At 37.8% G+C, this 27,546-nt stretch overlaps 1 protein-coding gene across 1 annotated transcript in view; it reads right to left on the bottom strand.

The window, feature by feature from the left end:
* casq1b (calsequestrin 1b) overlaps positions 1–27,546 on the bottom strand; it is a 106,826-nt gene that overhangs the window by 45,633 nt on the left and 33,647 nt on the right. Inside the window, exon 2 of the mRNA XM_039741185.1 lies at positions 8,477–8,509. Coding sequence (XP_039597119.1) covers positions 8,477–8,509 — 33 coding nt within the window. The remainder of the gene's footprint in view (positions 1–8,476; positions 8,510–27,546) is intronic.

The raw sequence follows: 27,546 nt of genomic DNA, 5'->3' as shown, positions 1-27,546 counted from the left end.
CTTGTTATAAAGACAGGAAATGGATTGTAGTTTCACGTAAGGGTAAGACTTTAATATTATTGACCGTACATATTCTAGGAATATTTTGTGAACAAAATGAACATATTCTTGGCTGTGCAAAATTAAGTTAAAATACAGGACATGCTTGCCAACACCTGCCATCAGTTATCTTGTCATGAAATTATTTTGTTATGTCATGCTTAACATCTCCTTGACTGGGCAACAAACATTTTTACAAACCATATATACATCTGATTTTTGGAAGTGAACCCATAAAGCTTGGAATTGCTGTTGGCTATGCACTCCAAGTGCTGATTATGCAAGGCATGTGCTTTCTAAAGATTCCTCTATGTGCAACACCGATCCTAAACCTGTGGAACAGGCAACACACGCACACTAGCAACATGGTATTTGTCTGCTCTCAAGCAGAAGCTCACATCTTAACATGGTCAGTTATGTACATGCTTTGATTCCCCCTCTGTGTTCAGCTTGTTTTACCCCCTGGATTGGTGTGGGTTTTATTTACATGCTCCAATTTTCTCTGATCTCTAAGCACTTTATGTTAAGTTACTTGGTAAATGTAAATCCAGCGCTGATTTCTATCTTGTGCCTGATGCCACCAGGCTAAGCTTTGTCTCCCTGCCATGCTTTTTCTTTTGGACTAAGCAATTTCAGGACGTAGATGGATGTGTAAATTTATTGTTATTAACCTATACACACATACCTTTGTTTATATGTTCAGCCCCCTGCTTTTGTTAGTTGAAGTGTACTACAGGAGAATACAGAGATGTGAAATTATATGCAGTGTGTATGCAAATTGTGCCAGAGCTGAATATGACTTTTAGGACGCATTAATGAAAAATGTACTACAGTAATGGTCCATGTGAGGTTGCTGTTTTATTAAAACGCAGCCACAGCAGATATTGTAGCAGACTCCTGCTTTGGTCTATTTTTTATTTTTTATTTACCAGGCTGTCATATGACTGAGGCGAGAACAGTGCACATATTTAGTCTTTTCTAATTACCGAGTATGTTCTGGAAGGTTAGTTTGTGTATCTTAGTTTCCATCCATCAATTTTCTGAACTGGCTTAGTCCATTACAGAGCATTAGGTAACTGTAGCACAGCCCAGGTAAGTTTAGAGCCAACCCTGAAGGGGATGCCAGTCCATTGCATATATGCACTCATATTCACTTGTACTTGGCCAACTGAGAGTCACTGAGCAACCCAATTGTTGCTTAGCTAATTCTGGTGAATTAATCCTTACATGATCCTGGTGTTATGGTGGGATAGCTGCAAGATCAATGGAGACCCAGAGGTAGGCCTTGAAAATGGATGGATGGATGGAGGGGATGCAAAAAAAATTCAAAGGTTCCTTCTGCATTGAGGATTAGCTTAGGAAAATACTCATGTAGTCACCACCTAGAGTTTAGGATTTCGAGGTGTGCCCTTGTGGAGTATTCAACGTTTAAATAGGAGTTGTACAGAGGAGAGCTCTACAGTTTTACTGGAGGAGTTTGACAAAGAAGAGGAGTCAGGAGACAATACCATCAAGCAGGCTCAATGGGTTCTTTTTTTTTTTTTCTTGTATACGAAGTATAGGGAAAGTATTGGAATCCTCCAAAGATTTGATGTCGAGATTTTGATGAATCCCAATGTTTTAGACCTCTCTGACTTTCTCGTATATGAAATATAGGGAAAGTATTGGAATCCTCCAAAAATTCTGTTTCGAGATTTTGATGAATCTCGATATTTTAGACCTCCCTCAGAAAATACCATTTTTTGGAATTTTCTCTGTTTGCCTGTGTGTGTGTGTGTGTGTGTGTGTGTGTGTATGTAAACACAGTAACTTGTGTACGCTTTCACTTAGGTCAATCAAATTTTGTATTAGGTACAAAATGTAGATTTCTATCAACTTTTGTGTTATTTCCGTTAATCGGAAGTGGTACTTTACCTTTTATTCATGCAGTTGCAGAGTCCGATATTCAACTTTACTTTTTATAATAATTGCTCAATACTGTATATTATTTATTTGAATTGATTTGTTGTTGATGGTTCTTTAATGTACATAATATAAAAATATACTGTATATACTTGCAGATAAGTTCTCCCGCAGATAAGTCGGGACTTGATTTTACAGTATAATTTCTGTTTACAGTTTATATCACCACGGGTTCCAGGGCATTTAGTCGTACTGCTCCTCATCTCTGGAACTCACCACCACAAAACATTTGAGATACTGATTCCCTACCCATTTTCAAAACCCGTTTTAAGCCTCCCCTGTTTACCGTATATACTCACCGATAAGTTCTCCAGCGGATAAGTCGGACTTGATTTTATTGTATAATTTCTGGTATTTTACAATGTCCGTTGTATAAATTGAATGCAGAAAACTCATGCTGTTGGTCCAAGAGATTATGATATACTAATGCCCTCCTGAGAGAGTAACATGGCCTTTTTTTTTCCTGTGTATTGTTCCTACGTGACCACACAGTGATACCCAAACTATTCCAAAGCGACGTTTTCACCGATTTGTGTTTTTTGTATCTCACACCATTATACACCTTTCACCTTTATCGTAAGAGCATCCCTTATCTACGATGGAGCATTTGATCAGAAGAAAATATAATGCTGGTTTTAAATTAAATGTCGTTGAAGTAGCGAAAGAAATTGGTAACTGCGCTGCCTCAACAAAATTCAATGTGTCTGAGAAACTGATGTGAGATTGGAGGAGGCAAGAAGATGTAAAAAAAAATTTATGTGTCGTATTTTTGAACGGGTATATAAGTCGGGGTCTGATTTAATGATCAATACGTGACATAAGTGAGTATATACAGTAATCATCTTGCAGTTTACTCCTCAAATATCCATCCCCATATCTGAGTATACAAGAAATTCTTGGGGAGACGACTCCCGATTTTTTTTGATCATTTTTTTCCATTTGATTTCTCAATGGGTTAGTTAATACAGTAGATGTGTTATTCCTCATTAATGTGCCATCCAAATACATTTTATGAATATGCAATACCCAGCCAGTCTTTCCAGAATGGTGTTACAAATAGGACAAAGATGAGAGCATGAAATGTTAGTGTAAATAAGTAAATATTTACAACTTATTGTAAACAAGTTGAACTGTTTGTCCGATTAAGTGCAATGGATACATAAATATAAAAATATGTTTTTTTGTAATATGTGTCCCAGCTGGAAGATCTGTTTGCCAAGACATCTCACAGGTATTTTGCTGATTTTTTTGAGCACCTGGGCAAACTATTAATATTAGTTTCGTTATTTGCTTGAACTTTTCTGTGATTGTTTTTGTTTACATCAGTTACAATAAAAATTGGTGTTAGAGGTATCCTTTTCTTTAGAAAGAGCATATTTCACTTATGCATTGCTAGCACATGTATGTCTTTTGATTACGTTTGCAGTGCCAGCAGCACTCTAGTACAGTAGTTACACTTTTTGATTTTGAGGGCTTTATTCCTTCTGCTATTACTAAATTTGACACCAGTTGTCTCCGATCACGTCAAGGACCTGTTGGATAGAGAGTAAATTCGTTGAAATGAATTCCATCCATCCATTTTCTAACCCGCTGAATCCGAATACAGGGTCACGGGGGTCTGCTGGAGCCAATCCCAGCCAACACAGGGCACAAGGCAGGAACCAATCCTTGGCAGGGTGCCAACCCACCGCAGGACACACACAAACACACCCACACACCAAGCACACACTAGGGCCAATTTAGAATCACCAATCCACCTAACCTGCATGTCTTTGGATTGTGGGAGGAAACCGGAGCGCCCGGAGGAAACCCACGCAGACACGGGAGAACATGCAAACTCCACACAGGGAGGACCCAGGAAGCGAACCCGGGTCTCCTAACTGCGAGGCAGCAGCGCTACCACTGCGCCACCGTGCCACCCATGAAATGAATTGTAAAATAAAATATCATTTATGGAAGATCTGAATTAATCAATGGTGTTGTGGACACCTCAAACACGTTTCACTCCATGGTTCTTTCTTGTGCACTGTGCCTCTTTTCATTGATGCCCTTAGGCAACTTTCACATCACACTTAACCCAAGTAAAGTACTGTATGTTTGTAACAATTATGTCATATTGTCGTTGCCACTGATTAAATGTCAAAGGAAGTTGGAAAGTACCAAAACTGATTTGCAAAACCATGTGTAAGTACAACATGCTCATCTGGGAATACCTGAGATTTACTGAATGGATACTACCTGCTTTGCAGAAAATGAGCCGTTCTGTTACGGTGCTTGCAGGTGTGTCCAGTAATGCTGTGAATGATGTTTTATTCATTGCACCATATTAACCAAGACTCACTCTTCCTATAATAAAGAGCTGGCAATTTAAAATTAATTTTAAAAAATGGGAGAAACGTGTATGCAATTAAGATTCTCATTTTGTCTGAGAGAATTTGTTTTCAAAGACGTTTGACAGAAATGGCATCCCATTCAGTGTTGATTTCTGCCTTGCTTCCAGTGCTGCATAGATAAATGGTTGGATGGAAACACGTATCCTCAAATTCTGTTACAGCCTTTCAGGATAAAAACATATTAATGAAAGGAAATGCACCACTCCAACTCTGTCAAGGCGTGTCAAAACATACCATTTACAGACACTATGGCAATACAGAAATACAGAATTAGTTGTTTTTTTTTAATTAAAGAACAAAGGCTTCACTAAGCAAAAAAAAAAATAAAATAAAATTCATTACCCAAATTAAATCCGCTAGCTGTGCAATGGATCACAAACATGTTGAATGCACGAAAATAACCAACTCAATTTGTTTAGCAAGATGAAAGCTGCATCCCTGCTTCTTCAGAAGATGACTACTTTGCAGCTTCTGCCAGTTTCTTGTTAACATATTCATTGTCATATCAGGGTGGAAATGTGAATGCCAAGGCTGTATATATTTGCACTTGTAACACAACATAACTTTACATTCTTAGTATCAACAAGATGGATTCTTACACAGAGTATACAGTTTCAGCAGTTCAATTAAGGAGTTGTTTATCCCAATACTGAGTCTATTATGAGGTCATTCATTTCTGGTAAGTCCAATTTTAAAATTGTAAGAACAAAAGTTTCTAAAGGGAAATATAATACTGCTGTCCCACTTCTAAAAATTCCAGTACACTAACATATAGTAAGTGATGTTCTGGAATTTTAAATCATCCATTAGAGCAGTGCTGGGCAAATTCAGTCCTGAAGGGCCGCAGTGGTTGCAGGTTTTGTTCCAACCCAGTTGCTTAATTAATAACCAATCCTTGTCAATTATTTAATTTCATGGCTTGCTAGTACTTTAACTCTGCCATGTCAAGTCATTCTCATATCCTTTCTAAGGATATCATCCAAATGATCTGAAGTCTAAAACAGATGAGTTATTGTCAGTGCTTCACTTTTTTCTCTTCACTTTCCTTCCAAGTATTTAATTAAACCCAATAGTGCATGATAAATACACACAAGTGTAAATGGAAACAAGCTAAATGGAGAAATGCTATTCTCTTTTTTTCATTTGCATCTTATTGCTAATAAGGAGCAATCAAAAACCAAGACTACAGCTGTTTAAGACTAAAATAAGCAATAAGGGTTCAAAATCCTAATGAGCAAGGCAACTAAAGTGAAGTAGAAATGTTAATTGAGGAATAATTGCTTCTTATTAAGCAATTGGGTTGGAACAAAAACCTGCAGCCCTCCAGGACTGAATCTGCCCACCCCTGCATTTAGAGTAATATTGTGTCCAGTGAAATTAGTTGACACTTGGTTTATGCTCATCTTACATATTTAATTTGCCTTGTCATGTCTGTATGTGTGTGTTACATCTGTCTGTATTTCACTCTCCATTATGAGTAATTTTTACTTTCTCGTATATGAAGTATAGTATTGTAATCGTCCAAAAATTCGATCTCAAGATTTTGATGAATCTCAGTGTTTTAGACTACCCTGAGTCCAAAAAAAACATTTTTAGAATTATGTCTGTGTGTCTGCTAGTGTGTGTGTATGTAAACACGATAACTTGAGTGCGCTTTCACTTAGGTTAACCAAATTTTGCATACAAGTATTAGGTACGAAACATAGATTTCTATCACCTTTTGGGCTATTTCTGCTAACTGGAAGTGGTAGTTTTTCATTCATGCAGCTGCAGAGTCTGATTTGTTCAACTTTACTTTTATAATAATTGTTCAATATGTTATTAATTTGATTTGTTGTTGATGGTTCTTTAATACATTAAACAGGAGTTGTACAGAGACAGGGGTAAACTCTTTACAGTTTTACTGGAGATGTTTGACAAAGAAGAAGAGTCAGGAGACAATTCTGTCAGACTGGCTCAATGGGTTAATTTTTCTTTTACTTTATCGTATAGGGAAAGTATTGTAATCATCCAAAAATTTGATGTCGAGATTTTGATGAATCTCAACGTTTTAGACCTCCCTGAGTCCGAAAATACCATTTGTGGAATTATATCTGTGTGTGTATGTAAACACGATTACTTGAGTATGCTGTCACTTAGGTCAATCAAATTTTGCATACAAATATTGGGTACAAAACATAGATTTCTGTCAACTTTTGGCCTATTTCTGCAAACTGGAAGTGGTACTTTTTTATTGAGTCTGATTTATTCAACTTTACTTTTATAATAATTGTTCAATATACTTTATTATTAATTTGATTTGTTGTTGATGGTTCTTTAATGTACATGATATAAAAATATAATCCTTTGTCTTACAGTTTACTCCTCAAATATCCATCCCCATACTGAGTCTTGGGGAAACCACTCCCGATTTTTTTTTTCTAACGAAGTGATCTTCTAGAAAGTTCAAAGCTCCAAAGCAAAGGAAATACACCAGCTAAGAAGAACAAATTAAATACTACAAAAAGCAAATTATATTATTTTTATTTTTTTTCCAACATACCCATCGGATGTAATAGAACTTTGTCAGTTAATGTCACAAGAAGCTGCTTGCCGCAGGCAGCTTTATTCATTAAAAATCCAAGAAATGTCTATTTTATTTTCTGTTTGTCCATAACTTTAGATTGATATCTTCTACTCATTTGCCAACTGAGGACTATTATTTACTATCCCAGTATGAGTAAAGACTACGTATAGACTGGTCAAGATACATTGCAATTGTCATCAAAAAACCCCAGGAAAATGTACTGAAGAGTAGTATATTATACATGTGAGGGGGAACAATTCATTCTGTCCTGCTGTCAGTCAAACTGTTATAATATCTCATCCAGATGTTTTTACTAACCGTCCGGCTACCTTCAATAACTACATTTTCTTCAATATTTCCACAATGGTTTGTGTGAAGAAATGCTTAGTGTCAATCGTGAGGGGACTATGATTAAGTCTTTTCACTAGCATTATACACTGCTTCAGTGATTTTTATTACTTCACATTTTGTTTTGTTTCGATATTTTGCTTGTGTATGTTTTGTGCAATGGTCTTTCAATGGTACTGGATCCAAAATATGTATTCAGTTCTGATCTGCACGCTTCCTTGCTGTGTACACGCACAAGAGGGGAATGGCGACCATGACTATAAATCCATGTCAGAAAATCAAGTTCAGCCTCTTTTGCTTTACTTAGTTTGATAAAGGAAGAAGGAGAAGTGGTGTTCATATAAGGCAACTAGAAATTAAAGCTTTTCTTTGCTCGGTTTGCTTTTAGTGGCAGAAGACCTTTTATTTGTGTCGTTGTGGCAAAATATTGTAAGGATGACCATGCCTCTCTGTTTCCTTATTTTATTCTTTGTTACTTAGTATTGCCTAGTCTTATTTTTATATTTTTCTTTTTTCTTTCTTCTTCTTGTAAAGCACATAATTGGTATGAAAATGTGCTATATAAATAAATGCTGTTGTTGATTTTCCACGATGTTGTTTTGAATGGAGAATATTGTGTTGTCTTTGCTTGCTACTTAGACCTGAAGATACCAGAACCCACATCAGTTAAACTGGAAAGTGTGAATTGAGAATTTTTCGTACAAAGCGATCACTTCAGATCATGGATGGCTTCTATTTGTTGTTATATTGATCATGAGTTGATCATGCACACTTTGATTGTGTACATTTCTGGTTGAACCCCTACTGCTACACATATGTGCTCTGTTTCATTATACAGGAAGACATTGTGTTTGGAAAGGTTCTTGCCAATCACCTTAACCTATTTGCAATAGAATGATGTATGGCGGAAATTTATTAGTAGTTGAGCTGATCTAACGGCAACAGTGTGTTGTGCTCTTAGAATGTGTTTTGTTTCCACTCACCTGCTTTACAGTTTCGATACTAAGTGTTGACGTGGGACTCACGTTGGACTCCCCCTCATTTAAAGCTTGAATGATGTGTCTCTACCATATGTAATAGCACAGCTCTTTTGTAAAACAACACTAACTATCATGTCAGTAAAGCAGAACAGAAGGCAGCAGTCCTAAAGTCAAACTTTTTAACATACCTGATATGTCAAGGCAGCCGGGTTGGTAAGTAGCTGAAAGGAAAAGTGTAATTTTTTTTGTTTAGAATTCTGTTAGCTTTGTGGAAGTGGAAACTCTTATTTTTAGCAAAAAGAAAAGTGGAAAAGAATAGTAAGACTTTTGTCTGTGGGGCACCAGTGGCAGCCCTCAGCCACCAGAAATTACATCAAAAGGGCACAAGTCAGTTAAAAATCCTTTTATTACCAAAAATACACTATAGTGAAGATCATACAAAGGAAGAATATAGAATTCAAAGATAAAAAGCAAAATAACAAATATATTTCCCTCTGCAGCTCACTAGCAGGTCTATGTCCTATGCATGTTAGGTGGGCTTACTTGTCCACTACAGAACCACACCAAAAGCACTGCCTTCCCCATTTCTCATTTTCTCTCTTTTGCTCCACTTTCTAGCTGGTCTTTCCTTCATTAACTCCATGTTTATCCCATTTGTACCCCCACCTCTGCACTTCACATGCCTCTGGCCACAATGCAGCATTAAACACCACCCAAGGGTCAGTTCTAGTTAAGACTAAACATCCCTTTTTGGGTCTTCCATTTGCTTGGAGAAACCAAGCAGCTCATGGCACCCATAAACTGTTCAGGTTTTAGTTATCCTTAAAGTACCAAGCTCCCAATTTGAGTTACAACAAGGACCCAAATATTCCTTTCTGGGTATATATCCCCCGTACCAACTAGAAGGTGGCATTTCTTCTTGTGTCTTACTTATTTTTGCATTTTAGGAGCCAGGCATCTCTTCCCACTTCTTGATCACCTACAGCTTAGCATTCTGAGGATGAATGGCTTGCTTTCAGCCAGACTAGCTACTTGTTACCCTCATGTCAGTGAACCTGCCTCTTGCATAAAGAAGCAACTGCTCTCTAGTGAATGGTACCTCCATGCTGATAATTATCTACAGTGCCTATCCTGTTGCCTGCATGGATTCTGTACATGTGACTCTCATCTACTGGGTGCCTTAATGGGGATGCTCTTTATACCTGACAACATTTAACCATCTGGACTCTGGCTAACACCTGAAAATATTTTCCTGTGTACACTTTGGAACTTTCCATGATTAATATAGAAGTAGTTAAAATGCTATAATGAGGCCTAGACCATTGTCAGGCTTTCTCACCTGAAATACTTTGCCATGATGTGGACAGTGCTGCCCACAAGTCTCAAAAGAACTGGACTGGATTAAATGATTTCTCTGCCCCCTGCTCGCTTCGCTTGCCAACCCCTAGGCCGGCAATATGCGCTAGCCATTTCGCGGATCTGCTGCTCGCATATGGGGAAGCGGATGTATAATTTAAACAGATTGTTACTTTCATGGGAATTCTTACATATGCATAATAGACCTAACTATTTTACATTACAGCGAGTAATTAACCATAGTAAAAAATAGTAAAACATAATAAATTGAAAGAAAATTATGTTTCATGTTGCTTTGGAGTTATTCGTTGCGTTATACATTTTCATTCTGTTTGGCTTTGAAATTAATATGCAAATACTTTTTAAACTTACCCTTTTATTGCAAAACTTCAGTAAAAACAATTTTTTGAATTAACTTTTCGTTAATATCGCAATGAATTTTGATTCCGTGTTTGGACTTACATCATGACAATGTAACGTATAACTGCCCGTGAGTGAATATCGTTTCTTTATCTCTAATAAATAAACCAACTTTTTTGCATGTTTGTCCCTGTGATTTAGTAATTGTCATAGCAAAAGCCATTGTCACAGGATACTGTAAACATTTTAATACGAATGGCATATCAAGATCTCCTTTGGTGGCTAATATTATCTGCGTAAGATGTACTGCATTACCTTTCTTGTTGCCTGTTAAAATTTTACATTTCATTGCCGTGTAGCTGATTGACAGTTTTTGCGTTAATTTATTTGAATTCATCGTTTCTTGGTGCTAGGATTGCCCGTGAACTCATTTCTTCTGTTGATAACCCTTTAGTTTGAAATTCTTCAATAAGATTTGGACATAATAAATCTTCTTTTATTGGGAACTTAAACTGAGGAAAACATAAAAATGTATAAGAGCTGAGAACACAGGAACTGTGTCTGATAAAAGCATTCACATGAATGAGAGGTGAGAGGACCGTGGGTGTGGTTGAAAATGGTTGAGAGGAGGGCAGGACTTGAAAAAATCTCATGACCAAAGTCTTGTCTCACGGGATATGAAAAAATCTCTTGGCAGTAGTCTTGTCTCAAGATTTTCTTTTATAATAGAGATACATATTCTGTTCAGTTGCCTCTCTTCTTTCTGGATAACAGAGGGGAGAGATAGTGCGATGTTCAAAGGTACATCAGACGTTTTATTTGTAGAGAATTGTGAAAGTGCTAATCTTACAAATGTACAAGTTACTGTTTTAACTGTGTAGTACTTCGAGAAGTATTGCATTGTCTAAGCAGAAACAAATACATGGGAAAGCACTCCTTCTATTGGTTCTTTACCACAAAGTCACGCTGTGGCATTCTCATCTGCTATGTGATTGTGTGTCTGTGTGTGAGAATGAAGTTGTCATTGTCCCTGGAATCTAAAGTGATACTCCTCGCTGGGCAACTGAAGATGTCTAGGCTGCTCAGTGGGGCCTCGGCAACACAAATGCGTCCAAATTGTGGTCCAATGGAGGATTGTATGTGCTACCTTGTACAAGCTGGTCTTCAATGTCAATAAGGATATCATGTAGAGCAAACATTGTAAATTTATTAATAGTGATATGTATGGCACTTCACTTTATGGCAACTTTTTTACTTTTTGGTAATTTACAGTAAATGCAAAAGCAAATACACCAAGGCATGAAAGATACATGATATGAGTGACATCGGTGTTGTTGAGAGGATATGGCAAAGAACCAAGAACAGAGATGTTTCTGGAATTAGAAAAACCTTCTGCATTCCTGCAACTTTTATTTATTTCTTTCATATACATTTCTATTTGGACATTCTGTTATGCAATTTAAAAACCAATAACATAAAAAAAATAAAAGGAAACAATGGTTATAAATTCACTTTCACAACATATTTACAAACCAGTAACGGCAGACTGCATGATAACGTGCAGTGAATACACTTGACTTCTAGTTTTCATCCTCTTTCTCTGTACATTTAGCATTCGTTTGCTCAGAGGTTGATGCGCTTGCTGCTTCCTGAGCAGCTTTTCTTGTCTCCACCCTAGCGGCCCGCTTCTTCTCTTCTTCTGTCGGCATCTTTTTTGCGTTAAAACTGATTAAGTCAGGGTTTGTGTTGCAATTACTTTGTACGTTTTTCTTAATTTTACACTTAAGCTGCCACTTAAGTCTTCAATCTGCCTCAAGAATGATTTGAGAAATGAAGATGTAGGGGAAGTGACAGCGAAAATGGTAGGGATGAGAACAGCACCCGTACGCATGCGCCACAAGGCCGCCGTACTGGCCGCTGCTGAGAGGTGATTGTAAAATAAAATAAAATAAAAATAAAAGGATTGGCCTTGGAGGTCATTCATCACCCCACAAGCAGAAAGTAGATGTCACATAGTATATGTGTCCCAAATTTCAGGTTAATAGTTCAAACGGTTTGCGCGCTACAGGTGATTTAAAATCCTGGACAGACAAATGGACAGGCATAGTAGCGTATTATATATAAAGATATTTCTCTGTACCTTGAAAAGAATTATTGAAAATTTTACAAAGCAATTATTATTTAGTAATTTTTTTTCATAAAGTTGCCTGGTGGTATCTGTGTGTAGCGTTTATGTTTTTCGCGCTAGTGACAGTACTGTCCTTACACACCACCCAACTTTGGTAAGTTTTCCATGTCTTCTGTATACAGACTTGCTTTATTTACCCTTTTATCTATGTTATTTACCCATTATTTACTGATGACATTACTGCATTAACGCTGAGGTGTCTGAGTGCCATAAAATAAAGATCAGAATACAAAGGAAAATTGTAGAAAAAACAGTGGAACTGATGCCAAGATATGTCTAGAATCCTCAGAATCTGAAATATAGCATTGTAGTTAATCATAACATTAAGGGACCTCACATTCATGTTCACAAATTTCTGAGTAATTCAGCTGCATCCACAGATTACTAACCACTTTGTCATCTTTTATTCTTGCGTGCTGGGTTGTAGTACTCCATAACGCCTTATTGGTGGTTGTCTGGTTCAGTGGATTGCATTCTGAACGTTACATGCTACATTTAATGCTTGAAATCTGCAACCCTTTCACCTCGACAAGAAAAAAGCAGACGCCACCTTTCATGTCGTTGTCTGTGATCTTCACCATTTTTTTAAACAACGCCACAATGAGCAAAACATACTGAAAATTAAGTCTTGGAGTGTTCCCCCTGATGAACTGGTGCTCCTGTGGTTTTATTTCCTAATTTGAACTTGATGATGTCTTCATAGCGAGTATTTCTATATGCTTTCAAGTAATTGAACTGTCGTAACACTATGAATGTTTTCATAAGCTTTTTGTACAACTGTTAATAAAACAATGAACCACTAATGATTTTGGACTTATATAAGACATTGTGCTTGCAAGTGTTTTTTTATCCCATAGTAACTAGCACCCATTAGAAATTAAGTTTAGTTCACACTACCAAAGTTTAATTAACTAGCACTTTTTGTTTTTATATAAAATCAATATACTCTATATTGTTAAAAGTATTGGGATGCCTGCCTTTACACACACTTGAATTTAATGACGTCCCATTCTTAATCCATAGGCTTTAATATGGAGTTGGCCCACTCTTTGCAGTTTCAGCTTCAACTCTTCTGGGAAAGCTTTCCACAAGGTTTAGGGTGATTGTGTTTATGGGAATTTTGGATCAGGAGAGCATTTGTGAGGTCAGGCACTGATGTTGGCCGAGAAGTCCTGCCTCGCTTGCAGTCTCTGCTTGAATTCATCCCAAAGGTGTTCTATTGGGTTGTGCAGGCCAGTGAAGTTCCTCAACACCAAACTCGCTCATCCATTTCTTTATAGACCTTGCTTTGTGCACTGGTGTGTGCGTAATCAAGGTGCAACAGGAAGGAGCCATAGGTGTTGGGGTAAGCTTCTAAACGCTATAAAAAAGTCAGTGAATGCGTCAGGAACAACCAGAATAAATTGTTATGGAATATCTTCAAGTAATATGTCTAGTTTACTGTTTTGAAGCAGTATAAAAAGCAGGATTCTTTTTGTCCACTTTCATTGTTTTCAAATAAGTATCCATATCCATTATTGAAAAATCATGGCTAATGTATAATTTTGAAAAGTAGATTCTACTCTGTCAGACAACATCTAGTCTGTAAAGAAATTGCACTATGTATCCAACAGTTCCTGAAAACAAATCCTGAAATATAGATAGTGGGAAACAAAGTCCAAAGTGGAATATGGTGTCATTTAAAAGCTGAGCCACCACTCTCATTTAGTAGATAATGGGGAGCAGGTTTTGCTTTGTGGTAGCCATTCGCCATCTCTGAAGGAAGAAAGTAAAACATTGCGATGAGGTATCAGGGAATGTACTTAAATGGCAAAACACTGCACTTTAATCGGAGCATCGAGGAAATTAATGATTTTATTCAGTTTTTTAAAAAATTGGGATTATTCTTCAATCCCGCCATCAGGTCCAAAACCATGGGGCTCAGTTTAAAGGGTTAATCTAGACATCTGCTGCATTTGCAGTTCTCCTTCAGAATACTTAGTGATTTTAAAGTTTTATACAGTGTATTACATTTGGACTTTTTAAAAATGAAATTAACATCAAAACTGAAAAAAACTTTACTCTTATTTAGAAAAGCATAATGCATCCTGAATTTGATTATAGTAGACCAATGCTTTGTTGCAAATAAAGCAAGTTAAAAAATTAAAAGTTCAAATGTACGGTCATTTTTATGTTTGCATGTACGGTACATATCATTAAATTCTTATTTGCTTGTTTATGACAGTTTTTCCATTTTTAAAAGTTTGATATAGGTCCTGGTATACAGGGAAATGCTGATTTAGCGGGTAACCCATAGCTCATGTAATGAATGTCTTAATCCCTGATGAGTCACTAATATATGGTGTCCTATTTGCACTAAACCAGTTTTCTTCAGTTTAGCCACCAACATTTATATTCATGAAACCTAGATAGGGGGATTGTGAATGTGACGGTCTCTCTCTTAGCCACCACTGCCATAATCTATTATTTAATCTTCTAGACAGATGGTGTAATACTTTGTATATTTTCTGTTTGGTTTTATTTTTGGAAAAAACATTTTGTTCATGCAAAACCTTTAATGCAGGAAATATTTTATATAACTTAAAGTTATAAGTTAAACAATTACCTATCATCTTATACGTATATTTTGAAGATTGTAGTTCTATTTTTTTTTCATTCTCTCTATTTAATTAATAAACCAAAACTGTAAAATTGATGTAAATGTTGTGTGGTACCTCTAATGTAATTTAACATTGACAAAGGAGAGCACGCTTGCCTACGTGCATCAGGTTTGCCTACTGATTTTGCTTACAGCTGTTCTTTAATAAATCAAAAATCAGTTCACAGTTTAACCTTTATCTTAGCTAGTTCCTGTTAAATTTTAAAGTGTGCTTTAAATGTTTATACAGATTTGTAACACTCCTAGAAAAGGTCTGCTTTCTCTCCGGGTTCTGTGGCAGTTCTCTTGGCGCGTGCTTCTACTAGCAACATTCACAATGACCTGAAGTTCACTTATTCATCTATGTGTGACCTACATAAATAACCTCTGCAAAGAAGAGCGTTGAATGTCAGAGAACAGAATTAAGATTTATTTAAACTTTTAAAAGCTATAACATTGAATACTAAAACCATCATCGTTTTTCTGTTTTTTGTAGAAAGGAACGCTGAACAATAGCTGACCCTGCATTCTGACACCCCAAAGGTCATGAACAAAGACAATCTCCCCTCAGGGATTAGCAAAGTATATCAAATCAAAAAAAGAAACAATTTTTCTGCCAAAATAATAGCAAAGTACCAAATGTAAACTGTACCTGCTACAAACAATGAACAAGACAACCAAAACTGAAACTTAAGAAATTTTGTTTAAAAACCGAATTCCCAGCTTATATATAACCTTTAAGAGAAGTTTGATACGCTGCTTGGTGACTGTTCTTGTGTGACAGTCACATGATGGGAAGGTTTAAGAAATAAAAAGACCCCTAGCCCCTGTGAAAGCCCGTCTCTGGTTACTGCAGTGTCGTCCCTGGTTTCTCGTTTTTGTAGCCTTTCTACATTTTTGTCTGGTTGTGGATTTTGCATTTGCCTCCTGCGTTGAATTCCATCTTTATGGTTTTGCATATGACGAATATGTATTCTCAAGAAGAGATGGTGCTCTTCTTGGGATCCTCCTGTCCAAAATGATACAAAATAATTGGAAATATGCAAAATAGTGAATTTATTATGTACTGTTAAGTAGTACTAGGGTGTTGTACCATTTTACCCATTATGAATGTAGAGAAAAGCCAAGCAAAATGACACCTTTTATTGGCTAACTAAAAAGATTACAATATGCAAGCTTTCGAGGCAACTCATCTTGCCTGAAGAAGGGGCCTGAGTTGCCTCGACAGCTTGCATATTGTAATCTTTTTAGTTAGCCAATAAAAGTTGTCATTTTGCTTGGCTTTTATGTACTGTTATTAAAAAAAAAGTATCTAAAAGAGGCAACAAACACCTGTTGACTCTTCCTCAACCTTTTTTTAATCCCATCAGACCAGTGACATGGCTCATATCACTAACAAAATGCCAAAAGCCTCCTGCATCAAGTCATGTTTAGGATCAGGATTTGTTAATGAAAAAACTGTAATCGACTAGCTTTTAGTCACGCATATTCTTTTTTTTTTTTCTTTTGCCCATCTATGTCAAAGTCTAGCAAGCGTTTGCACAGTCATACATTTTACAGCATGCTATGTTGCAGTCTTGCAGCTTGATTTTTCCAGTAGACATGCTGTGCTTACTTCACCATCCATATACGTATTGGGGTAGGATGAACTTGGCAGCTGAGGGGGTGATGACCCCGGGCATCCATGTCTGAGGGGCATCCACTCCAAAGAGTGTTGCTGTTTCAAAAATAATTTTAACTTAATATGAACAAATTTAAATTATTATCACTCATTCTCATTTTAAGAGCTAGAAGTACTCGCACCAGGCCTCACCAGATCCTGCGCAATGAAAAGAGGCCTTCCCTTGAAAACATTATGAAAAGTATGTTTATTTCACATGGGACAGGAAATTTAATCCACAAGTCAAACGATCTTGAAAAGGGCTTCAGCACGACTCAAGAGATGTTCTGTCCCCCCTCTCCCTCCCTCAGTCCCGTATGCACAGGGAACGTGTTAAGGGCTCATCAGTCTAATCTTGGTGGTAAGTTTACCTCACTTATTTCATCTCTCATGTTCTTTTTCTAGCTGTCCAGTAAGGTAAGCCGGAGAAATATGTAGTCTGTGTAGCCCGAGTAAATCTGGGTTATGTTATAATTCTTGCATGTACAGGAGTTCGGTCGGTATTCATAAGCTTTATAAGCAGACTCAAGTCAGGTATTGTTATAAATGGTGATGACTATACATTAAAATATTTTACTATTTTTAATTATGGCTACAAACAACGAATTATTACAAAAAAAAATTCTACAATAATTCTAATATAAATTCTTTCATAATGGAGCCAAAACCCTTGTGCGGGGGAATACAGTTCCCCCTGATCCTAAGGATGCTCTCCATTAGTTAGTACACTTTGGAAGGGATGTCTTTCCCATGATTTGTATTGCGTACAGATTACTGCTTACCATCACATTTTCAATTGCAAGCTGTGAAAGATCATTTTCAAAATTGAAATTAATAAAATCTCATTCGAGATCTTCTGTGTCACAAGCATCTGACCAATCTGGCTTTAATCAGCATTAAAAAAAAAAAATTCCTCACAGATGATGTACAAAAATGAAGTAGTACAATTATTTTCGGAGAGGAGATCTAATTGGAGGATACAAAGTTAAATTTGAATAAAGTGTTTATTTCTTATTTAATATGCGTTTCTTTATCATATTCACATGCCTTCTTTACCATTCACTTTGACAGCTCTTCACCTTAGGTGGCATACAATCAAGGAATTTGCCCCAGGTATCTTCTAGCCTCTGCACGCCACTGCCTCCTACTGCCTTGAAGATGTTCATCTTTACTCCAGCCTTATCTCACTCACTCTGTCACATCTAGCATGCTAAGAAAGCGTCTCTCTTTTAACTCCACTTTAATTAATTGTTCTAGGGCACCTTATACATTTATTCAGCCTTCAGCACCCTGTTGTGATAATGTACAATATCACTGCCAGTGAATGCTTCTCTCTCTCTCCTACCTGATATGGACCCCATTATCATGGCTTACTCTCTAGCTGCTCATTTGAATCTGCTCTGTGGTTTGACGCCATCTTGCTGTTTAAGCATGATGTACCGAATACGTGACTTCGCCTGAACAGACTTTTGGCGGTAATCCGTATGAAAAGACCAAGCCTAATTACCGTATAACCCCAGTCAAGGTTAAGTATCATAGGATTTTTGCTCATTTCAAAATCATCTTAAACTCTTACCATTACAATTTGACAGTTTTATTCTTTTGACATTTTCTTCACTGTTCCATTGAAGCACTAACGCTCATAAAGAAAGTCACTGCTGACTTATCTATCAAGAGTTGAAAATGCTTGCAAGAAAATAACAGCCAAAGTGAAAGGGAAATACCACATTAGTTATTGGTTCAGTGATTTCTGAGGAGCTGCTATCACATTATTGCACTTTTTCTACCAACACAGTTGTGAATTTAGAGTATTGGTTTTAGAGGCTGATGAATGAAGAGAATGAGGGAGAGAAAAGGTTGGATGATGTGGAGATAGTGAATCAGGAAGTGCAACAGATTAGCAAGGAGGAAGTAAGGACAGTTATAAAGAGGTTGAAAAATGGAAAGGCCGTTGGTCCAGATGACATACTTATGGAAGCATAGAGGTGTTTAGGAGAGATGGCAGTGGAGATTTTAACCAGATTGTTTAATGGAATCTTAGAAAGCGAGAGGAAGCCTGAGGAGTGGAGAAGAAATGTACTGGTACCGATTTTTAATAATAAGGGAGATATACAGAGCTGTAGTAACTACAGGGGGATACAATTGATAAGCCACAGCATGAAGTTATGGGAAAGAGTAGTGGAAGCTCGGTTAAGAAGTAAGGTGATGATTAGTGAGCAGCAGTATGTTTTCATGCCAGGAAAGAGGATCACAGATGTACTGTTTGTTCTGAGGGTGTTGATGGAGAAGTATAGAGAAGCCCAGAAGGAGTTGCATTGCATCTTTGTGGACCTGGAGAAAGCATATAACAGGGTGCCTTGACAGGAGTTGTGGTATTGTATGTGGAAGTCGGGAGTGGCAGAGAAGTATGTAAAAGTTGTACAGCATATGTACGAGGGAAGTGTAACAGTGGTGAGGTCTGTGATAGGAGTGATGGATGCATTCAACAGCTCTGAGCCCTTTATTTGCAGTGGAGAAGGACAGGTTGACAGACAAGATTAGACAGGAGTCCCCATGGACTATGATGTTTGCTGATGACATTGTGATCTGTAGTGATAGTAGGGTGCAGGTTGAGGAGACCCTGGGGAGATGGAGATATGCTCTAGTGAGGAGAGGAATGAAGGTCAGTAGGAACAAGACAGAATACATGCGTGTAAATGAGAGGGAGGTCAGGGATGAAGGGATTAGAATTGGCGAAGGTGGATGAGTTTAAATACTTGGGATCAACAGTACAGAGTAATGGGGATTGTGGAAGAGAGGTGAAAAGGGAGTGCATGCAGGGTGGAATGGGTGGAGAAGAGTGTCAGAAGTGATTTGTGACAGACGGGTATCAGCAAGAGTGACAGGGAAGGTCTACAGGACGGTAGTGAGATCAGCTATGTTATAGCTGACCAGAAAGTAGGACACAGAGCTGGAAGTGGCAGAGTTAAAGATGGTAATATTTGCACTGGGTGTGATGAGGATGGACGGAATTAGAAATGAGGACATTAGAGGGTCACCTCAGGTTGTAAGGTTGGGAGACAAAGTCAGAGAGGTGAGATTGCGTTGGTTTGGTCATGTGCAGAAGAGAGCTGCTGAATATGTTGGGAAAAGGATGTTAAGGATAGAGCTACCAGGGAAGAGGAAAAGAGGATGGGCTAAGAGGAGGTTTATGGATGTGGTGAGAGAGGACATGCAGGTGATGGGTGTAACAGAACAAGATGCAGAGGACAGAAAGATATGGAAGAAGATGATCCGCTGTGGCAACCTCTAACAGGAGCAGCTGAAAGAAGAAGAAGCTTTCACTCTTCACAGAAAGCTGAGTATAGTTTTGGTCTTCAAAAGAAATTTGCTACAAGACAAGAAAACAGAGACTCCTAGAGAATTTATCTTGATTTAAAGCAACAGAAACATAGGAGATGAGTGGAACTGCAGTTGTTGACTTACTTTCACGATCCAAGAAAAAAATGAAGTGTTAAGATTTAAAGATCACAAACCATGATGTATAATGCATAACAAGAGTCTATGTGTAATCATAAAAATTAAACTTTGACCAAGCTCTGTTCTCATTAATTAAAGTCACTTTGTATTGAAAAAGTGTATATCAACCAACAAACATTGGTAGTGTGCAGGTTTATGCACATGTTTATGGTGTTTACACAATTAACATAGTAGATACACTCCTGCTAATCCAACAGTCACTCAATCAGTCAGTCATTATCCAACCTGCTATATCCTAACACAGGGTCACGGGGTCTGCTGGAGCCAATCCCAGCCAGCACAGGGCTCAAGGCAGGAACAAACCCTGGGCAAGGTGCCAGCTCACCGCAGTAATCCAGCTGGTATTCTTACATAAACTACAAATATACGATGGACGTTCAAAAAGTGTGCACACTTTTATTTTTTTTGACTCTATTTATTATGAATTTCAAAAACAAATTACAGTTTGAACAGTTTTGTACTGCTTAAATTATGAAGAAAAACTGGAAAAGCAGGAGTTAAAACGACGACCCTTTGATTTTCCTTTGTGTTGTGCTGCACTTCCCTTCTCGATCAAGCTTCACAAAATCACTTGACACTCCTTTTTGTATTACAGTAGATAGAAGCAGAATGCAACCTTGACCGAGTAAGTTATGTTAACCTCTGGTCCTCTGTTCTGCTAGACTGGCTTCAGTCTGTTCAGATGTTTCACTTGCTCTGAGCCAGCAGGTGGCACTGGTGTGCAAACTGTGGCGCACAGGGGAAAAAAAAAAACAAAACACTGGGATTTCCAACAACTCAAATACTGGCTTCCAAATTAGTCTGTATTATCTTGTCCATATAGTCCTAGGGAGCAACAAACAGACATTCTGTCTTACATATATAGATCATACTAAATGTCCAGTTGGAGGCAAGTATGTGATGTTTTATTGAATGCTGCTATAAACAACAAAACACTGACATTTCAAACACACACACACACACACGTCCTGCTAAGCAGCAACTCTTTCCTTTAATGACACTCCTGTTTTCTATATCATGATATGGCACCATTCTTTGTGAATCTCACTCCAACGATCATCACACGTTTCTTGTAAATGTGCATATTCAAACAGCTGAAGTGAGTGAAGATCATGAAAATTTCTTATTTTTTTATCTAATTTTTACAATGCATAATAATCTGAGAATGTATTCATGGTATACATAACTGGGCAGGGCTCAGCAAAGTGTGGCCTGCAGACCAGTCTGTCACTCCAGTTCACAGCTGGTTTTTTACTTATCTAGTCCATTATGCAAGGTCCCTTATAGAAACGTGACAGCATCCGATCTATCCAGCCATTTTGTACTCCATTATTGGTGTAGTTAGTAGACAGAGCCTGTTCTGGAAGCTTTGCACGCAAAGGAAGAATTGACCTCAGGTAGGATACCAGGCCATTAATGAGTACACTCATTCAAATACAGTACACATCAGTTTAGATGAATTAAGAGATTCTAATTAATGTAATTTGCACATCCCTGGGATATCAGAGAAACTCACATTACCCAAAAAAAAGCTTAACGCTATTATTCTAAGAAATATTCATGTACAATGCGCAAGCAGAAATTCATCTGCTTGTCTTCTAGTTGCTGTAGTTGACAATGTACTGTTAGATTCAACATATTCACAAAACTTACAATTTATAGAAACATACAGTGCTGTCTTGACTTTTAAATAAAAACCTTTTAAACTAATGTGTTTTGGTGCAGTTAATTACACCAGGAATCACTGAAGTGGAACTGCCACATGAATTGGCATAAAAAGTTATGATGTGGTTGCAAACAAAAACAAGCCGTCAACATAAAAGCTTTCTGAGGAGATGTTGCCTTTATACCATAAAAGGACCATGTGCACCTTTTAGCGCGATGGGAATATTTTAAAAGTTAAAAGTCAGCAGTGTGGGAGTTAAAATAGGCCAGCACTTGACGGCTGTCAAAACTGCCTTCAGCAAACTGTCTAGGTGTACAATAACAGCTGCTTCATTCCAGCGTGAGGGAGAAAGTAGCAGCCGAATAATTTGGCCATGACTATGCTGCTTAGAATATTAGTGTCCAGAAGCGCAGATCAAGTTCAGGGCCTGTTCCAAGTCTGAAAAAAAAAATGGCCCTATTACTAATCTTCATGGGAAAAGATGTCTGTAAGCGTCCATTGTGTATGTGAGTTATAAAGACGTCCTTGGACAATCTCTTTTATTTCATTCAAATCCCTTCCTATTCAGATTAGAACACAAGCTTGTGTGCAGCAGCAGTGAATGGATGGCCTTTCTCGATTATCGTGCCTTCTCCTCTGTGAATTGCTCACATTTGTATTCTGTCTTTCAATAATTCAAGCCAGAGCAAGTTTAAAAAAAATGAAAAAGACAAAAAAGGTTCAAAGAAAGGAATAAAATGTAAATTTTTCAAGCGTGTTTAATAGATGACTATGAATCAATCAAATGATCCATCTGAATATTTATTTAGCATGATTACAAGGCATGTGACAGAATAAACAAAATGATAACATTCTATAAAACTTTGTACCTGAGGCACTGAATTGGATTTAGTAGGTTCAAGAATGTTATATTCTAATATCTGGAAAATAAAGCACTTTAAAGCAAATGAATCCCTCTGTTAGTAGCATGAAACCACATTCATCTGTTTGCCACTTTGAGCTTTAAGAGCAGTTCTGTCCTACTGGTATGCACACTTCCTTCTCCTGCCCAGCAGAGGGAAACTGAGCTCTGAGATTAGATGAGAATGTCTGAATGGGCAGAAAGGGGATCTCGGTCAAGTGCCACCGCCTAGATCGATAGAGACAGGCCTGTTGGTCAGCAACATGAGCAACAGCACAGATATATTTAGGGCTACAGAGGAACCAAAGGCTATTTCAGTCAAGCCATAAAGTGCTAGTATTATGCTGACATATACAGTAAGTGTTAAGCCGTGTTGCGCTCTCTCTCTCTCTCTCGCTCCAAGCCGAAGCAGCTCTCATATGCTCAGATATGTTTTATTACTGTATATGAACATTATCAAACAGTTTATTTACCTGAGGTCACTCAGTCTTTTTTTTTTTTTCTACAGTGAATTTCTGCAGGTAAAACAAGCTTTCTTTATACGGTTGACACTACAATGACTTCCTATAATTTAGTAAATAAAGTACATTCATCAGGGCTGCCCAAGTAGGACCATCAGTAGATCAGATTAAGTCAAAAAAACTTGTGCCGAAACATAGCACGTTCCCGGTACGTTACCATTATTTGTTTATCTGTACAATGTGAGTACAGTGGATGGAGTGACTTACTGGGGATCATACCGTAAGCTTGAACTGAAATGGGTATGGCTTTATAAATTGCTTTTTCCTAGTGGACAACATCTCATTTGGCAATGAATCAGAGGTACGCACTGAAATGGCAGCATTCTTGATGTTGAAACCATTGCCTTAGTTACTAGGCCATATTGCCTGTGTGTCAAGTAAAAAAAAAAAACTTTGTGCAATATGTCCCAGATAAAATAACATGAAAATGACATGTATTTCACAGGCTGGCAATTTGTATCCTAGAGCACTGCAGTACATTTGAAATCAAATAGAAAATCTTGACTTTCCTGGCTGTTCTTGCTTTATTTCATTTTCCATTGTCATGTTTTGATTGTTATGAATATGTATAGTGGTGGGTGGCCGGAATCCTTACCGGGCCAGCATGCCCAAGGTTTGAAGGACTGGGGGAGAGAGTATTATCAGGACAGTTTCTCCCCCGGGCCAATAGAAGGCAGCCCCCTTGGTTTCCAGTGGGTTATGAGCATGGGAGCTCAACCCTGCTGGAACCCGTGGCCACCAACAGGGGGTGCATGGACCTTTCCAGGGCCATTTTTAGTCATGCTTCCGCCACACCAGGAAGTGTGGCTGGAAGAAGCTTGTTTGGCACCTGGAGCTTGTGCACTTTTGATAGTAAATAAAGGTGGGTGGTGAGTGAACCTGTGTCCCCTAGTGGCTTACAATATATATATATATATATATATATATATATATATATATATATATATATATATATATGTTATATTTTTAAAAATGCAAAGGGATTTGCAGAATTTCTTTGTTTTCCTGCACTTTGTTATTATATGTCTTGTCAATCTTCAGCTTAGAAAAAGAATGGATTTTATAGAAAACAGGAAAGCTATCCAGGCAGACAGGGAACATACAAACCTCAAGTCCACAAGCACATTCCATACATTTAATGGGTTTTATAATTGGCATCACTGGGCCCATAGAGAAAGAGCAAACCAAGGAGTTTTTTTTTTTTTTTGTGCCTCCCAATTTGTAAAACAAGAACTTGTCATGACCAGGGACACCATTTTCTAGTGTAGAACAAAGAATTTTAAAGAGATGATTTCAGATATATGGACACCTGTCTGTCCAGGTCATGTTGCTGTCTTAGATGCTGTGACTGCTGGGATGGACTCCCGGTGCTTTGTGTGTCTGCCCTAGCTAAGCAGGGGAGGAAAATGGATGAATGGATATCAAATATAAGCTGACATCAGGAATTACATAGGGTGAGCCCTTGTCCAGTTGTTCTGTTTTTTTGCTATGGTCTATAAAATATATATACAGTACTGTGTGTGTATATATATATATATATATATATATATATATAATATATTTAATTGCAATGTCTGTCTACCTTTCATGAGAGAACTACTTAACAGATTTAGATCAGGTTTTTTTCTATGATTTACATGAATATTCCGGTTGATTTTGTGACTTCTCTCATTGCGCTAAGAATCCTAGTTCACTTGCAGGAGCGATATATTCGGGTTAATCCGAGACAGAGGCTGAGGGTAGGGGGGAGAGTGACATCGGGAGTGGGGAGCTGGGCTGGGCCCACCTTACTGTCGTGTATCACTACTATGTGGGCAGAGCCACAGAAATGGCTAGTGTGTGAGTGTGTGTGTGTGTGTGTGTATATCCTCTTTACTAAAACCACTGTGTACATCCAGGTGTCCGTGTGTGTGTGTCTTCTGGAGAAGTGCGCATGCGCGGGGCCGCGCAGCGCATCGCACCGTGCCCCGCCCATGCGCACAGCACCATGGACACACACACACACTGGAAAGATGGGCACACAGTGAACGGCCTAGCCGCAGCCGCGCATGATAAGCAAATAAAGCACTCACACTGGAAGCTGGGCACACAGTGAATGGCCTAGCCGCGGCCGCGCATGATAAGCAGATAAAGGACATCATTGCTGGGGAGCGTGCTGATTGGGTAGTTGCGACCGCGCACATAAAATCCGTTGTTGGGGAGATGCCACACATTAAATAATCAGCTGCATGCCACCACATATTAAAATACTTGCTGGGGTGACGCCACAGGCACGATTATCAGCTGCACGCCACACATTACATCAGTTGCTGGGGACACTCTGCTGATTGCCCCCTGTTGTGACAAAAAATTAAAGTCATATTACGGACATCAAAGCCAGTATTACTGTCAGAGAAAATTACAGGCATTTTACGGAAATACAAACCAGTATTACTGCGAGGGAAAATTAAAGACACACAATACAGTGATGCATATTACAGCCACATACAAGCCAGTATTACTGTAAGAGAAAATATTATGGACGTATCTACTAACAACATGCCACCCAAAAAAAAGGACACGTCGAGTAGGACAAAAGACACAGACAATCAAATTCTATATAAGCAACATCTCCTGGAAGAACGGTCAGCTCAACAAGGAAACATCAACAAAAGAAAGGGTGAAAGACAAAGAAAAATATGAGCAAATAGATGGACTGAAGATTTGATTTGCTTCTAATATAATATAAAATCCTAAGCCTAAAAATGCAACGATTTTATATGCCCTTTTTTGTCACGCTTTAAATTGAGCTTATTTTAAAACCTACATATATATGTTTGGTATCATTTATCGAACTTTAATGTGATGTTGTTAGATTTTCAGATTCTCATTCTGTTTTTAAATTTTAAACTAAGATATCAAGAAATCACGTCCAGTGAGACAAGACTTTGTGCCAACAAATTTAACCACACCTGGGGCCGGAAATAAAAGATAAAGAGTAGATGACAAAGATAGCTGCTGTACAGGCTTTTAAATGTTCAAACCACCGCGTGAGATGCAGATCATGTGGTGCAGCAGCAGCAAGCCAGCAGCTGATCATTTAAAGAGGAGTTAAAAAAAAAAACTATTTTTTCCCATTTTATCACTGTTTCAGAGGAGGTTTCGGAGGAGTGACTGTGTCTCCTTGGGGTGCATTCAGCCCCCCTCTTCACAACATGAGCGGCAGAAACACAAAGTGGTTGGCGAGTGAAGCGAGCAGGGGGTGAACCCCCTAGTGTGTGTGTGTGTGTATGTGTATATATATATATATATATATATATATACACGCAGTATGTGTATATATATATATATATATATATATATATATATATATATACACGCACGCACGCGCGCACACACACACACACACATCTTGGTCTTAGTTGCTGATATACATTTCTTACTTTTTCATTCCTTAAAATGCAATAATTTTCCACCAATTTTGATTTAATATATACAGTATATATTATAGAAACGATGGTGTGTGATATGGTTTGCATATTTGTAGCTGTAAATCCACAAAAGGAGAAAATGAGTCACATATCTTAAAATAGGAGTTGAAAGCTTTGGAGTAAAAAACTATCAGAGGCATCATCACAGGAGCATGATTAGATTTACAGGAACCCAAGGCAATGTATAGCAAATGAGGAGGGTAGTAGAGTGTAGATGGTTTGAGATTAATGAATTGGGGTTTGGAGGGTAAAGTCTTATGTATTATGTGCCTGTTCTTCTTCTTTTCAAGCCTGCATATGCTGAGTTCAATTCCCAATGTCTGTTGATAGCATTTTCATTGGCTAGCCATGATTCAGCCAGCTCTCGGACACTTAATATTAGCATTCCATGTTACTCACACTGAGTTCCATTTAAACATGACGTGTGTCCAGCATGTTCCTGTATATGTGTTGCAAATGTTTGTTGCTGTATATATTAAAAATCTCTTTGCAAATCTACTGTATTAATCTGAATTTGATAAATAAAAATATGAAGCAATTATGTAATATTGTAAATGTACTTCAAGTTTTATGCACATGTAGAATATAAATTAAGGGCTTGAAACAACATTGTTTTGGAAATAAAAGTACACATAATTATAGATATAGTGTAAAACAACTAAGATTAAAAACAAACCTAAGGGCTTGCAATTATTTAATTGAAATACTTCAGGATATGAGTAATGGAGTCATTGGATTTTCACAGCATTTACATGTTTTAATGTTAAAAACACCCTTAGCAATCTCACGTACTTCTGATAATGGGAACTAACACAATTGCACAGAAAAACTGGGCTGGATGGTTGGCTTGACTTCCTTTTGTATGAAGTCTGCATATTTCTCATGTTGATTTTCTATATGTGCTTTATGTGTATGTGGGGTGTGTGTGTGTGTGTGTTTGGTAAACTGGAAGGTATAGGTGAGTCAAGGTTAATTATTT

This window comes from Polypterus senegalus, chromosome 18 (assembly GCF_016835505.1).
Source record: "Polypterus senegalus isolate Bchr_013 chromosome 18, ASM1683550v1, whole genome shotgun sequence".
Taxonomy (NCBI): domain Eukaryota; kingdom Metazoa; phylum Chordata; class Cladistia; order Polypteriformes; family Polypteridae; genus Polypterus; species Polypterus senegalus.
This window is presented reverse-complemented; position numbering and strand designations above follow the sequence as displayed.